Genomic DNA, 16475 nt, shown 5'->3' on the forward strand with positions numbered 1-16475 from the left:
GGACATGGGTCTGGGTAGACTCTGGGAGTTGGTGATGGACAGAGAGGCCTGGCGTGCTGCAGATCATCGGGTTGCAAAGATTCGGACACGACTGAGCGACTGAACTGAACTGAACATCCACAAATTTGAACGCAATATTTTAGGGTAATAAGAACTTGACACTGGGACTTAAATTCCAACGTGGGAGTCACATGAAAAGGTGTTTACCTTCCTTCCTCAGGAATTCACCACTATAAAAGTCAGACACAGTTCAGTAAAAGCCGTTACCTGTCGATGCATAGAATCCTTATCTGCGATTTCATTTTCAAGTTTATCATTGAGGTCGTCGTGCACAGAGGTGGCTTCGCGCTGGGCGGCAAGGTAGCATCTCTCAAGGGTAGTGATTCGCACCTCCACGTCCGTGTTCTGGACCATGGCCTACACCGGGCATTGCAGAGTAGAAAAGGTAAGTCACTATCATGGAACATTCCGATACACGTACGCGTAAAAGAGTTGGACTAAATCCTAAGTTTCAACTCAAAAATAAAGTTAGCGTCCTCAAAATTAAAGTCCTAGACACGGCAGTTTCCTCGGACGTGAGCAAAAACGTGCCTACTTAAAATGTCACATTTGCCACGATTGGCACCCATATGTCTGTATTAACGTTCTGTCTGGCCACTCGGTTTCCCAAGCTTCTCTTCAACATAATAAACCCAAACAGCAAAGAGTATACTAAACTACCCTGTTACTGCATGAATTCCAGGAGGAATGGTATCTGGCATGAAGTCACGACCTCTGTCTGCTACACCACACAGGCGGACTGGATCCACAAGAGGGAGGGACCTTCAACAGATCCAACAGGGACCTCTGAGGCTCGTTTCCTCGGGTAAAAGTCGGAAAACTCTCATGCAATTTCCTCAGAATTCAAGTAATAGTAATGAGTGGAAACAGAAGTCAAAGCTTAACACAACTGGAAGCAGCCTTCTCAAGCCTAATTCTTCTAAAGCAGACTTACACCACATGTATGAAAGGGTCAAACCAGGACCAGAACTTGCTGCTGGTGCAACTCCCGTCCTCCCGGTCAAAATCCACTGCAGGTCCCTCCGTAGTCGACTACTAAGTAACCAATGTGGGCAAAGGCCTGACATTAAAAGTGAAAGGTCTCAAGGCCGCTTTTCCCAGAATTCTCTACATATTGAACTCTGCCACCTAATCTCCTCCTGTTGCCAAAGAGTAGTGGGAAAAGGTTATACAAGCGTGCAAATATTCTGTTTTGAGTTCTCACCTTGAGCTCTCACAGAGAATTACTCACACCAAGCTACTAAACAAGCACAGCTGCTGTAGCACATGTCGGAGGGGTTCTGTCTGAGACGGTCTCACGGGGGAGGGGTGGGGCAGGGTGGGCGCTGTCTGTCTGCCTACAAAGGAGAGGTGAGGCTCACAGGAGGAGGCCCGAACCCTCAGCACTCTTCTCTTTTCACAATGACCGTTAGGCGGTTTCTCATCAATCGTGACAGCCGCAGACACGACCACCAGAAACATCATGACTCTACATGGTTACACAGCACGGGCCTGAGGCTCTGAGGGTGAGCAAACGCCACTCGACCTGTCTGACCGCCGGTATCAATGTCACACATCCCCTCAAGGAGCAGAACCTCAGAAAACTAGAGAAGACGGCCAGGCAAGCTGCCTCAGCAGGGCCCACACAGCGGGCTCCCATCTCTCCGAGAGAACGGGCTCCACAGACGTCACCAGACTCGCCTGAGTGAACCCGAAGGAAATTTCAGCATCATCAGGTATACATTCGACAGGCAGGTGGGGGGGATGAACTGGGAGACTGGGGTTGACGTATGTACACTACTGAGACTATGCGTAAAGTCAACGAGTAAGGACCTACTCTACAGCACAGGGCAGTCTACTCAGGGCTCTGTGGTGAAGTAAATGGGTAGGAAATCTAAAAAGAGGGATATATGTAGACACACACACACACACACACACACGTATATATATGTATATATATAAATATAAATATAAATATATATATATATATATATGACGGATTCACTTTGCTGTACAGCAGACATTGACACAGCAGTGTAAAGCAACTGCTAACTGCTAAGTCGCTTCAGTCGTGTCCGACTCTGTGCGACCCCACAGACGGTAGCCCACCAGGCTCCCCTGTCCCTGGGATTCTCCAGGCAAGAATACTGGAGTGGGTTGCCATTTCCTTCTCCAGTGTATCAAAGGGAAAAGTGAAAGTGAAGTCGCTCAGTTGTGTCCGACTCTTAGCCACCCCATGGACTGTAGCCTACCAGGCTCCTCCATCCATGGGATTTTCCAGGCAAGAGTACTGGAGTGGGGTACCACTGCCTTCTCCAATACAAAGTAAAGCAACTGGACTCCAATAAATGAATGAATGGATGAATGAATTTTTCAAAGAGGAACACACTGGGCACCCTAGAACTTGTAGAAATGAGGAGTCCACACCCAGGGTGAGCACAGCGCTAGGGATGCCCTCGTGTTGCTCCACTGCCAATGGACCGCCTGGACCAGGCCTCTTCTACCCCAGAGATCTCGACGCAGAGGCGGGGAGGCCGCCAGTCGCGGTCTCGCCAGCGCTCTGCTCCTACTCACGCAGCCATCCCAAAGCTCAGATCACTGGGAGAACAAGGGACCCACATTCCACCTCAGGACAACAGACACGTCCGCTGTCACTCACTGCGCGGACATCCCGCTGTAGCTGTCTGTTCGCTTCCTCGGACGTGAGGAGCTCCTTCCTGGCCGTGTCCAGGTCCTCCTCCAGCTCTCTCACGTAGGCAGAGAGGTTTGCCAGGCACTCCGTCAACTGGCTCTGCTCCCCTGACTGCCTCTCGATGACTTCCTGGAGCTCGATCACCTTAGCCAGGTCTTCCTCGTGGCTTGGGGAGCCGTCGGAGGATCTCTAAGGGAGAAAGGAAGCCTTAGACAGCCTTGTTTTGGGAGTCAGGGAACACAGCATTTCCGGGCAATCGGTGAGGTCAAAACTTTCTTCTGCACTCTGGGAGCCCACACGACCCTCACGGCCACTCAGATCTACATGGTGCATTGCTGACAGGTCCCAACAGCCCCGCAGAGACTAGATGGTAAGGCGAGAACCAGACAGAGAGCGAGACCGAGGACTTGCCTTTCCATTGGTGCTTGGCATGTTTACTTGCTCGGGATTTACATCAAGCACCCCATCCGTTAGTAGCTTTCCCCAGTTATTCTGCTCTTTAAGAATCATCTGCTAAACGTGAAGTCCACCGGACTTTAGGAAGCATCACTACAAACAAAGCTAGTGGAGCTGATGGAATTCCCGTTGAGCTATCTCAAATCCTGAAAGATGATGCTGTGAAAGTGCTATATTCAATATGCCAGCAAATATGGAAAACTCAGCGGTGGCCACAGGACTGGAAATGGTCAGTTTTCATCCCAATCCCAAAGAAAGGCAATGCCAAAGAATGCTCAAACTACCGCACAATGGCACTCATCTCACGTGCTAGTAAAGTAATGCTTAAAATTCTCTAAGCCAGGCTTCAGCGATAGGTGAACCGTGAACTTCCAGATGTTCAAGCTGATTTTAGAAAAGGCAGAGGAACCAGAGATCAATTTGCCAATATCTGCTGGATCATCGAAAAAGCAAGAGAGTTCCCGAAAAACATCAATTTCTGCTTTATGGACTATGCCAAACAAAGCCTTTGACTGTGTGGATCACAATCACCTGTGGAAAATTCTGAAAGAGATGGGAATACCAGACCATCTGACCTGTCTCTTGGGAAACCTGTACGCAGGTCAGGAAGCAACAGTTAGAACTGGACATGGAACAACAGACTGGTTCCAAATAGGAAAAGGAGGACGTCAAGTCTGTGTCCTTGTCACCCTGCTTATTTAACTTATATGCCGAGTACATCATGAGAAACGCTGGGCTGGATGAAACACAAGCTGGAATCGAGACTGCCGGGAGAAACATCAATAACCTCAGATATGCAGATGACACCACCCTTACGGCAGAAAGTGGAAAAGAACTAAAGAGCCTCTTGATGAAAGTGAAAGAGGAGAGTGAAAAAGTTGGCTTAAAGCTCAACGTTCAGAAAACTAAGATCATGGCATCAGGTCCCATCACTTCATGGGAAATAGATGGGGAAACTGTGGAAACAGTGTCAGACTTCATGTTTTTGGGCCCCAAAATCACTGCTGATCGTGATTGTAGCCATGAAATTGAAAGACGCTTACTCCTTGGAAGGAAGGTTATGGCCAACTTAGATGGCATATTTAAAAGCAGAGACATTACTTTGCCAACAAAAGTCCGTCTAGTCAAGGCTATGGTTTTTCCAGTGGTCGTGTATGGATGTGAGAGTCGGACGGTGAAGAAAGCTGAGCGCCGCAGAATTGATGCCTTTGAACTGTGGTGTGGGAGAAGACTCTTGAGAGCCCCTTGAACTGCAAGGAGAGCCAATCAGTCCATCCTAAAGGAGATCTGTCCTGGGTGTTCATTGGAAGGACCGATGTTGAAGCTGAAACTCCAATACTCTGGCCACCTGATGCAAAGAGCTGACTCATTGGAAAAAGCCCTGATGCTGGGAAAGATGGAGGATGAGATCAATCGATGGTAATCATGAACTCGATGGACATGGGTTTGGGTGAACTCTGGGAGTTTGTGATGGACAGGGAGGCCTGGCGTGCTGTGACTCATGGGGTCGCAAAGAGTCAGACACGACTGAGTGACTGAACTGAACTTAAAGAAGTAAGTAAAGACAGCAGAACTCCACTTGGAAAAACTCAACTCTAAACTGAAAACAGAATATAAAAAGAAAATTCACGGTGATGCTATCCATCGCGAATACAACCAGGTGATTAGAGTCAGAATTTGTCTTCTACTGGACAAATGGGTACTTAAGAGATTCTGTAGCTCTGAACCACAAGTCTAGTTTACTAGTCATTAAAATAACCCAGGTGGGCAGGTCCTCAATCAGAAAGATAAATAACCTCTGATGTCCACCACTACAGCCTTCATACTTTTTTAAAATGAAAGGATGCAAATGACAAACCCTTAACTGAAATTACACGATGACTGATCAAACTTACCCCGTTACATGTGGCACCTAATCCTTCTTCTAACAAACTCCACCTTTCGCGTGCTACTCATAATCGCTCTCTCAACTCAAATAAAAGGGGCCGAGTCACTGTGTGTTGATGTGTGCATATACCTTAGGGCACTTCTTATTGTATACTCACCCTAATACATGGCTACTGTAACAGAATACCTTTAATGTCTCTCATTGATCTTAACGTTAAGAAAATCTCCTTCTTAACAGCTTTAAATTCTAAGTTTGAGACAACAAAATGTTATCCTAAATTAATTCTATTACCCAGTTTTTAAATGCAAATTGATATACAGAATATAATCAATCTTGAGTCATTTATGCCAACTAACACTTTTTAACTGCGGGCTTCCCAAGTGGCTCAGTGGTAAAGAATGTGCCTGCCAATGAAGAGGGCAGGTTCAATCCCTGGGTCAAGAAGATCCACTGGAGTAGAAGATGCCCACCCAGTCCAGTATTCTAGCCTGAGAAGTCCCATGAAGAGAGGAGCGCGGTGGGCTGCAGTCCACAGCGTCGTAAAGACTCGGACATGACTGAGCATGTATGCAGGCAACGCTTTTTAACCATATAAAACTCTGTCTTCTTACAGAAAGAACCTATTTACAAAAATTCAAGAAGCTCAAAAGTCAACTAGTTACATAAATACGTGCAGCATCCACCTAACAAGGCAGCAAGTGTACAAATTCAAGACGGCCAGGTGGCTGGTACCTTCTCGTCCAGGGCCTTGTGGTGCTCGAACAGCGATTTCAGCGCCCTGAGCACCTCCACCTCACTGGTCATGCCGGCTGGGGACTGCGCCTGTTGCTCATCCGCCGTCATCCGGAGGGACGGCATGTACTGGGAAACCAGGCGCTCCAGACGCTCCAGCAGCAGCTGCAGGGCGGGGCCAAAGGAGCACGTTCAACCTCATGCTTGAATTCAGGGCCGATAACTCCTCTCAGCCTCATGCTAAAGCCGAAACCATGCTAAGGCAAGTCGGAATCCTGCCAGTTCAGCCTAAAGTTAGAGTGGACTTCCACAGTGGCCCAGTAGTTAAGACTCCACACTTCTGCAGGGGACATAGGTTTTAATCCCTGGTCAGGGAACTAAGATCCCACACAAAGTGGAGCATGGACAAAAATGTAAGTTAAGAGAACTCCCCCCTCAAATGTACTAAAATTACATTAGCTCTCATCATAAATTTGAAGCAAGGTATGAGAACCCCAAACTGATCCACCTCGGTCTGCTCAGAGGGAAGATGTGAAAAATAACTTGAAAACAGACAGAGTTTAAAGACAGCAACACGGAGCCCAGTGGTGACCCCCGCAAGGCAAATGTCAACACGTGACAATCCCCCTACTGACCCCGGTGTTGTTCCTTTCGGCTTTCAGCTCAGCGATTTCTTCTTCTCTTTCAAGAAGCTGCTGCCTGCATACATTTAGTCCTTCGGTAAGCGTAGCAAAATCCTAGAAAACAGTGAAATGAGTAAGTAACTAAATGCAAACACAAATTAAAAAGAGAGCAAGATGCTGAAGACTGACCCTGCCAAGTCTTTCCAAGATCCACACAAAGGATCTCCTTGCCCCTCCAGAGAAGAGGGGTCTGCTGACCCCAAGACCACACAGACCACCACAACTCAGACCGGCCTGCAGCCTCCACCTCGACCTGACAGGCACGTGGCAGGGGAGAACCCGGAATCCAAGCCTGCCTTCTCAAGACCCAGGGACGTCTGAGAAACTTTCCTAAACATAAATCCAACAACAAAGTGCATAAAGAGATTCTTAAACAACACACAGACAAGTGACCTAGAATCACTGGGGAGAGTGAAGAAAAAAGGAAAGGTCTACAAGGCCACCAGGCTTTGGAGTGTTCCCCTGGGAAAAAGGCTGATGGCACCCCAGGGCCATCCGTTAGCCTGACTCCACTGAAGTCACCCAGTCATTCAGTAAACAGTGCCCAACACTTGCAAGAGGCATGTAGTAGACATGTGAAGCTATGAGGGTGTATGTTATACACGTAAGCAGTAGGTACCCGTCATTAAGATACTGGACACACTGTCCTGTGCTTTGTAAGATGAGAGACGTTAAGAGGCTTAGCATTTCTGCTTCAAGGACGGACTCTCTAGCTCGATCCACATGCCCCAGAGACTCATCCAGCCAGTGTTTCCCTTCTTGTGGGGCCTCCGCCCATCCTCCAAGCAGCACCTGCACAACCTCTTACAAGGTAAACCTGCTGGGGTCGATCCTGCCCACTAAGGCCGAAATGCCCTGGCCGGCAGGGCCCACAACCGTGCTAACAAGAAACACGACCCCAGTGCTTCACCGCGTGAGGGCCGATCCGACGAGCCCAGCCTCCATCTGCTCTCACCTCAAGCAGCTCTGCATCCAGGACTTGGGCCGCGTCCAAATTCTTCCTCGTCTTGGCCTTTGCCTTGGGGTAGCAGCACTGAAAAAGCGCCCAGACGCGGGCCTTTCTGCGACCCATCCTCACGGATGGGGGCAGCCCCCCACTCGGGGGCAACTGCTGGTTCACTACCAGATACCTGAGCAACGGAGCTATCACCACCACTATTCACACTACGACCATGGCTATTCACACCATGAACATCACTCTCACACACCCCACTCTCACACCCCACTCTCACACCCTCCTCTCACACCCCGCTCTCACACACACTACTCTCACACACACAGCTCTCACACTATGACCACCGCTCTCACACTATGTCCACCAGCACCGGTGTCTCAAGAAGAAATGGCACGAAGGCTCTGCCTCCAGCACGTCTCCCAGGAGCCCGGAACCCGGAACCCACTCAGTCACAAGGGGCTCCGTGGTAACAGGGGGGCTGGGCTCAGGCCCACCATCAAGGGCGCCGAGAAGGGGGAGGGGCTGCCAAAAAGACGGCAGGTGAGTGTGGGGTGCGGGAGAAGGAAGGCCGTGCCCACAGCTCAGGCCCACCGTCAAACATGACCCTGCAAGGTACTGGTTCACAGTTGAACCGAACAGTATGAACTGCTTCAGAAACCACCACCACTAGGAATGAGCATGTCTTCTAAGTGGACTTCTGCCCCTCCACCCCCTAAACAAGCCTCCAGTGAGGCTAGTGAAAGGGCACCCCTGAACTCAAGGGCGTCCCCAGAACCCACCCAGCTGAGGAGGACTCACCACACTAGCTGCCCCTCACTCTCACCCTGAGCTCGGTCCTCCCTGACTGACTCTCTCAATCGAGCTCAGCAAGGGCTTGACCAACCTCGCTCCAGGCACTTAACATGAACCCACAGTGGGTACAGGGGTTCACTCAACCTGTTGCGAACTCGCTCTCTTAACTTCAACCCTGGGCGGCCAGACAACTCTGCCCCGTGGGGGCTGCACGGTGGAGGTTCAGGGGTGTCCCTGCCTCGAGCCCCGACAGCCAGCGCCTCCCAGACCCCCCTAGGTGCTGCCCCTCCCTCCGCCCCCGAGTCTCCCACCCCCTCTCCCGGCTCCACTCCCACCCTCGCGGCTCTCCACTCACTGGGGCACAGGCCACACTGCTCCTGGCTCAGCCGGGACCTCTGCTGTCACTTGAGGACCTCAGTCCTGAGGGTGCTTGGGGTTCTATATCCACCCATCTCAGCCATTACAGACTCCGGGAGAGACACAGGACAGTTTGGGGTCCCGCCCGCAGTTCACCCGGAGCACATTCTGTTTTTTTGGCTTTATCTACTGGAGTTTTCTGAGATGTCTTTTGAAAACCTCAACTGTTGCTTTCAGAAAGACTGTAAAATCACTGTACTCAAATTTAAGAATAAAATCTTCATTTTCAACCTTAACGTGAAACTGGAGGGAAGACTAAAAGCAGTCATTTTTTTCAAACTGAAAAAGTAAACTCGCATGTGACCACGTCACAGAATACACGTCACCGAACCCCTTCCCCCTCAGCCTTCTCCTCCACCACCAGCCGGTCATCACGAGGCCTGCCCTGGGCCGGCAGGGGCAGAGGAAGAGGGGAGACCGGCAGGGGCAGAGGAAGAGGGGAGACCGGCAGGGGCTGAGGAAGAGGGGAGACCGGCTGCTCTGCCCCCAGGCCGAGTGGGCTGCTTGCTCTACCTCCTTCCCAAGTTCAAGTGGCACTGAAACAGCCCGGCAACCTGGGGATTCTGATCAGAAACACAACCGTGGGTACTAAGCAAGGACTCCTGGTTCATGTTTTCCCTGGTATCAAATAAAGATGATCAGTAGAATTACTGTGACTTTTACATGTGGCTTCAGATGAGAGAAGGCACCCAGGGCTTCCCCACTTCCAGTTACAGACACAAGCAGCCTGTAGGTCAGCCTGCCAAAAGCTAGAAAAGCTAAATACATTTGAAAAGAGGTCCTTAGGCAGCCACAATCCAAGATTTCAAACAAAAGGGAAGCCCAGGGAGGGAGCCAGAGGCTGAGAGGGCTGCTCCTTCCCTTGGGGCATTTGAACAAAGCTGACTCTGGGAAGAAAAGGCAGGCAAAAAGTCAAGCAGAGGGGACTGGCTAACACAGCTCTGGATGGTTCCTTGGGCTGGGAAGACAAAAATTCAAGCACAGGCCTGACAACTCAGTCCGGATGTTAGAGACCAAGCTCCCCAAGAAAAGGGAGGCACAGAAAACGGACCCAACACTCTGCCCAAACCGGCTGAGCGCTGAGTATCAATCACCTCGTGGCGCTCAGGAGACAGACGGTGGGCTTCAGGACCTGCCGAGAAGGAGGGGCCCTGGGAGGGACCCCAGGCTTGCAGACGGAGACGCTGGAGGGCTCCTCCCTGGGGTTGGGGGGGAAAGTGGGTGAAGGCTGCTGAGACTGAGCTTACAAGGAGCCCCCAGTCAAGTCACTCAGGCCCGAGTGAACAGACAGCTCTGTCCCCACTGGAGGTCTGCGTCAGAGGAAACTCTGGAGAAGACAGCATCACTCAGAACCTCTAGGGTTTTCCATACATCATGTCCAACATGCAACCAAAAAAGCAAAAAGGGGTGTAACCACAAACAGGACCAAGAGAAAAAGAACTGAAACAGCTCCACAGGTGTCAGATGTATATCAGCATATCAGAGGTACGCTAGAGGTATCAGATGCAAACTTCACCTGCTCAAAAAGATACTTGACAAAAGGAAAAATTTCTGAGAATCACAACCGATTCTAGAACTTTACAATAACAGTGACTCAATTTAAAAACTCAGTCTCTGGGCTTAACATCAAATTGGACGTAGCTGAAGACAGGATCAGTGAACTGAAGAATGGATCGGTTAAAAATACATATATAAGAGGGCGGAAAGTATAGAATATACTGAAGGAGCCCGTTGTTAAACTACGTTGTTAAAATCTATAAAGGGGGCCCCTCACAGTGGGGAAAAGACAGAAAGGGGAATAAGAAATGTCTACAGGGGTTGAAACTAAAGAGCCTCTTAATGAAAGTGAAAGAGGAGAGTGAAAAAGCTGGCATAACACTCAACATTCAAAAAAGGAAGATCACGGCATCCGGCCCCATCACTTCATGGCAAATAAATGGGGAAACAATGGAAACAGCGACAGACTTTATTTTCTTGGGCTCCAAAATTAAGGCAGATGGTGAAATTAAAAGACGCTTGCTCCTTGGAAGGAAAGCTATGACAACCCTAGACAGCATATTAAAAAGCAGAGACGTTACTTTGCCGACAAAGGTTCATTTAGTCAAAGCTATGTTTTTTCAGGTAGTCATGTATGGACTTGAGAGTTGGCCCATGAAGAAGGCTGAACGCCGAAGAATCGATGCTTCTGAACTGTGGTGTTGGAGAAGACTCTTGACAGCCCCGTGGACTGCAAGGAGATGCAACCAGTCAATCCTAAAGCAAATCGGTCCTGAATATTCACTGGAAAGACTGATGTTGAAGCTCCAATACTTTGGCCACCTGATGCGAAGAACTGACTCATTGGAAAAGAACCTGATGCTGGGGAAGACTGAAGGCAGGAGGAGATGGAGACGACAGAGGACGAGATGGTTGGACGACATCACTGACTCGATGGACATGAGCTTGAGCAAGCTCCGGGAGTGGTGATGGACAGAGAAGCCTGGCATGCTGCAGCCCATGGGGTCACAACGGGTCAGACACTGAGCGACTGAACTGACGGACAGGGACAGTGGCAAGAGTTGGATCAAGAATCAGACCATTGACTCAAAAATGCAAACCGCACATTGGTTTCAGCAGCTCTGCGGGTGCCTAAGGCAAGAAGAAAATGTTCAAGCGCTCAGAGGCTTTTAATGGCACAGCAAGACTGAGAGCTGACTTCAAGAACAAGGAAGTCAGAAGATGATGGACTGGCATCTGTAAAATGCTGAAAAACAAATAACCACCAACCTGGAATTCTATACCCAACAAAAACACGTTTCGAAAGTGAAAGCAAAATAAAGACTTTTAGGGCAAATGGAAATGAGACAACTCATCAGCCACAGACGTGAACTAAAAAAACATGAAGGCAGTTCTTTGGGAAAAGGAAAAGTAGTCTCTGACGGAAACAGACAAAACAAGTAAAGACCAACAATGAGGTAACTCTGAGGGTAAATATTAACTCTACAAAACAATGATGATCATGCCAAAAATGTATCTAAAATTTTCAAGTATAACAGTGACAAGGAGGAAACAATCGTGTCAGGGAGGCAGTAAAAGTACTAAGTTAGACTTAAATGTGAAACACACGCTGTATCTGCCAATGTACGCCCAACAACCTGACAGAGGAGTACAGAACTAGAGAAACACTTCATACTTCTAAAAGAAGGCAAGAGAAAAAGAACACAGAATAGGTGGGACAAACAGTAACATGGTATCTACACACTGAAATATCAAAATAATAAATAGAGCAAATACTCTCATTAACAGGTACAGTGTCAAACTGATTATAATTAAACCTATACACTATTCACAGAGGTACATGTTAAGATAGAAGATCTTTTAGACAGGTGAAAGTAAAAGATACCCAGGCAAACAAGGACAGAAAACTCATGTGGCAATATCACTGTCAAACAGTGCCTAAATTAAGAAGCATTACTAGCGATAAAAAGGAGCATCTCATACTGATACAAGTTCAGTCTAGCAAGAAGATGAGGATTCTAAATTTGAATGCACCTAATAACATAACCTCAAAATATCAATCCATAAAAACTGACAGAAATAGAAAAGGAGTAACAGCCAAGTTCATCATCGCAGTGGGAGACGTTAAAGACACGTCTCTCCTGGAACTGGGCTCCCTGGTGCGGAGTCACCTGCAGCCACGAAGTACCTGAAATGCGGCTGGCTCGACAATGAGACGCGCTGCAAGCATGAAACACACACTGGATTTTCAAGACTCAGCATGAAAAACAGAATGTGAAATATTTCACTAGGCTTTATCATGTTGATCACACACTGAAATGATAATATTTTGGGTGTGTTAAATAAAATATATTACAGGTAATTTCACCGACTTCTGCTTTATTCAGCATGGCTACCGGAATCTGAATTATACGAGTGACAAGCCTGCTCTAACTGATACATACGGAACACTGCACTCCCACTGACCCATATTATTTTCAAGAGCCCAAGGAACATAGAACAAAATGAATATATATTGGGCCATTAGGAAAGCTCAAATTATTTCCAAGGACTGAAATAATTCAGGGTATACTTACGGATTGCAATGGGCTGACGGTTTATGTGCCCTCAAGCTTCACCTCGCACGTGGTGATGATACTAGAAGGCAGGGACTCTGGGAGGGGTCAGGTCAGGAGGGAATGGGCTCCCGTGCTGCGAGGACAGAGAGAAGAAGCAGGCAGCCTAGGAGCCAGGAAACAGGCCTCACCAGATGTGGCACCTGCGGGTGATCTTAGGACTTCCCAGCCTCCGGGACTATAAGAAACACCTTTCTGTTGTTTACCAGCTAGTCTATGGTATTTATAACAGTAGCGCAAAATGACTAAGACGGGGCTCTTCATGGAATTAAGTGAGAAATCAAAAAAGGGTCACTAGAAAAACCTCCCCAAACATTGGGAAGTTCAATGACATGCTTCTTGAAGAATTTCTTCAATAAAATTTTAAAAACCACATGAAGATTAGGAAAAACTTTTACATAAAAGATAGTGAAAATCGGGCTTATTCAAACTTGTGGCACGCAGCGAACTGTGTTTAGAGGGTAACTTAAAGCCCGAAACACATATACTGGAAAAGAAGGAAGGCTAAAAATCAACTAAGCCTCTAGCCCAAGAAACCAGAAAAAGAGCAAAGCAAACGAAACACAAGGCAGATGGGGAAAAAAGGAGCAGAAAATAAGGCAACAGAAAGCAAATATGAACATTTTTAAAAACAAAGCCAAAAGTTGGCTCTTTGAAAGGACTGATACAACTCATAAACCCCTAGAGACACTGATTAAGAAAAAGAGACAAAGCACAAATCACCAGTATCAAGGATTTTTGAAAGGGGAGACAACACATCTTGCAGATAGGAAACATACTATAAACCACAGTTCACTTACTAATTGGAGAATCTGCTGGCCTCAATAAATTCCTAGCAGGGGGAATATGCTTTACTTAAATAGACCCAAGAAGACATACAAAATCAGAACATTTTATTTGCATGAAAAAAATTAAATCTGAAATTAAAAGCCTCCCCACAATGAAACCAACTGGTTTTGCCAATCAATTCTTTCCAAAATCTAGGGAAGAAAACAGTAATCTCACAGGAACTCTCGGGGTAAACAAGGAACACTCTGCAACCTTGTTTTAGAAGACTAGCATAACCTTGATACTAAAACCAACAAGGAAGAAGTACAAGAAAGCAAAATTACAGACTCTGAGTATAGATGGAATAATCCTAAATAAAACCCCAACAAATAAAGTCCAACCAAAGGAGAATACATCGAGATCAGGTTGGGGTCGTTTTAGAATCACAAAATTTTTTAAAAGTTAAATCGCCACATTAAAGAAAAATCACCTGTTTCAAAACCTGCAGAAAATAAACTTAACAAAATTTAATGTAATAATCTTAGTTCATGACTAAGAAAAAACTCTTGGTCAACTAACAGAGAAGAATTTATATATTTTGATAAAAATGTCTCCAAAAAAGCTAATATCATATGTGATGGTGAAATACTGAAAGCTTTTCCTCTGATTATGGAAAAGAGACACGGATACTTATTCTCACTACTTCTGTTCACCACTGTACTCTGTACTGGAGATCCCAGTCCGAAAAATAAGGCAAGAAAAAGAAAAGGGTTATCACAGTTGCAAAGGGGAAAGAAAGCACTTATTTGAAGACATAATTATGTATACATAAAAAAATACAATTAGAATTATTTGAAATAAATGGAATTAGGAAGTGAATATAGAAAAGTCAGTTCTATCTCTATCTATGAGGAATTTATAATGCCACTGAAAATATCAAGATATCTAACTAAACATGTGCAAGACATACAGCAAACTATAAACTTCTAAGATAAATTAAAGAAGATCTAAAAAAATGGAGAGCTATATATATTGTGTTCATGGATTCTAGAACAACATTAAAGAGACAAACACACACACACACACACACACACACAGATTTAACTGTGTGAGGCGATGCGTATGTTGGGCAATCATTCCATGAGGCCTATGGGCATCAAGTCATCACAAGGTAGACTTGAAATACACACAAACTGTATCTGTCAAGGACTCCTTAGTGAAGCTGGGGGTCTAAAATCAGGGCCTGGCACCTGGTAGCTGGCAGGTGTGGGAATCCGGGTTCACATGCAGGCTGTACACACTCTTAATCACAGGTGAGACCTGAAGCAACCCAGCAAGTCTCTGTTTTTCTTTTTCTGTTTTTCTCTGTTCCCCTTGCCATTTGTATTTAACAGATTCCCAGGATCGAGTGAGCAGCGCCAAGGCAGCAATCATGTTTCCCCATCTAAGGCGGGAGCATGTAACAACAACAGACTTCCCAACCGCCCGGAGATAAGTGGGGTGTCCCATCACAACAAAAAGCAAAGAAACAAGACATTCCCCGAGACAGAGATGCCCGACGGCAGTGGAGACTATGGTCCACCAGACTTCCCAAGGGGACCCCCAGGGGCTTGGAGCCCACGCTGGGCCCCTCAGCTTGAGGCCACACTCGCCTTTCCACCATCCTGGGGGTCCTGGCAGAAGAAAGCCAGGCCACAGAAGGGGGATGGTGTGGCCGGCCCGTGGGACTCAGGGCAGGACCGACTTGGGTCTGTGCTGGGCTCCACGTCCAGTCACCACCCTTGGAGTGTACAAAGTTCTTGGGATCATTGTAGGTTTTTGGCAAAAACCAATGGAGCCAAAGTCACTTAGGATGGTTTTTAAGGAAAAAACCTCACTGAGGATTCACTTGGTGCCAGCCTCGGCACCTAGCGAGATGCAGACTCCTGGTCATCCATGGCTGTGCCTGCAGCCCACCAGGGCAAGGGGAGGCTCCCGGACACCGGCTGCCACGTGGGGTTCTTCCCCCACTTTGAGTGAAGGGCTGCACCCCCTGGATGGACCCGGCTCACCCCTCCACTTCTGATGCTGAGACCCCGAGCCTCCCACGACCAGAGGTTCCAGCCTCTCCCAGGGCCTCCGTGTCACTGCACAGGCCTTGTCCATGCGGCCCCAGCAGGCAGGGTGAGTCCTGTGTGGAGCCTCCCAGCTCGTTGGCCTCGTTCCCCACATCAGGGCCGTGCAAGAGCACCGCGTGTCCACTGAACGAGTGGATGAGGACCCCTAATGATGGTGATGATGACAAGGAGGAGGAGGTGAAGGGGGCTGAGACCCAAGTGGCAGTCCCTGATTCAGGCATCTCATCTGTGCATATTCATTCCTTTAACCTTATGACAAGATCGTGGCGGGGGGCGGGGGGGCAGGGGTCGCGGGTCCTGCCACTGTTTTCACCTTGGAGCCAGCAAGTTCACTCTCGGTGTCCAGGGGCGGCTGCAGCCACTGGCCACACACTGGACAGCTTTAACACAAATTCATTCTCCCCCAGTTCTGGAGTTAGAAACCTGTGACCAAGGTGTGGGCAGGGCTGAGCTCCCTCCAGAGGCTCCAGGGGAGTCCCCCTGGCCTGCTCCAGCCCTTGGGGAACCCCAGGCCTCCCTGGGCTTGTGGCCACATCACCCCGACCTCTGCATACATCTGCACAAACCTTCTCCCCTAGGTGGCTCTGTGCTTCAGATCACCCCCTCTTCTCTTCCAAGGACACCCTTCATTGGATTTAGGATCCACATGCATCCCGGGTGATCTGGTACAGAGGTCAGTAACTTACTTCCATCTGCCGAGACCTTTCATCGGAATAAGGTCACCTTTACCGGCTGCAGAAGGATGGACAGCTTTCGGGGCCACCATTCAGCCCACCATACCTGTCAGGACACACACAGAGACCCTGGGGTCACTCTGCCGACAC

General features: G+C 48.0%; 1 protein-coding gene across 7 annotated transcripts in view; it reads right to left on the reverse strand.

Moving 5' to 3' along the window:
- Positions 1-16475, reverse strand: part of LOC145504501 (liprin-alpha-1-like) — an 82589-nt gene that overhangs the window by 37712 nt on the left and 28402 nt on the right. For 3 of the 7 annotated variants that reach the window (XM_081485565.1, XM_081485512.1, XM_081485558.1), the window contains 4 exons: positions 6443-6544; positions 5808-5972; positions 2699-2920; positions 268-417 (listed from right to left, as the gene is read on the reverse strand). In XM_081485565.1, the coding sequence (XP_081341691.1) occupies positions 268-417; positions 2699-2920; positions 5808-5972; positions 6443-6544 (639 nt within the window). Of the gene's footprint in view, positions 1-267; positions 418-2698; positions 2921-5807; positions 5973-6442; positions 6545-7445; positions 7891-12727; positions 12843-16475 lie in introns of those variants that run through there. The other 4 variants (XM_081485541.1, XM_081485523.1, XM_081485532.1 and 1 more) reach the window with 3 other exon arrangements.

Source organism: Giraffa tippelskirchi, chromosome 1 (genome assembly GCF_054371585.1).
Source record: "Giraffa tippelskirchi isolate mGirTip1 chromosome 1, T2T-mGirTip1v1.2.pri, whole genome shotgun sequence".
In the NCBI taxonomy this organism is placed as follows: Eukaryota; Metazoa; Chordata; class Mammalia; order Artiodactyla; family Giraffidae; genus Giraffa; species Giraffa tippelskirchi.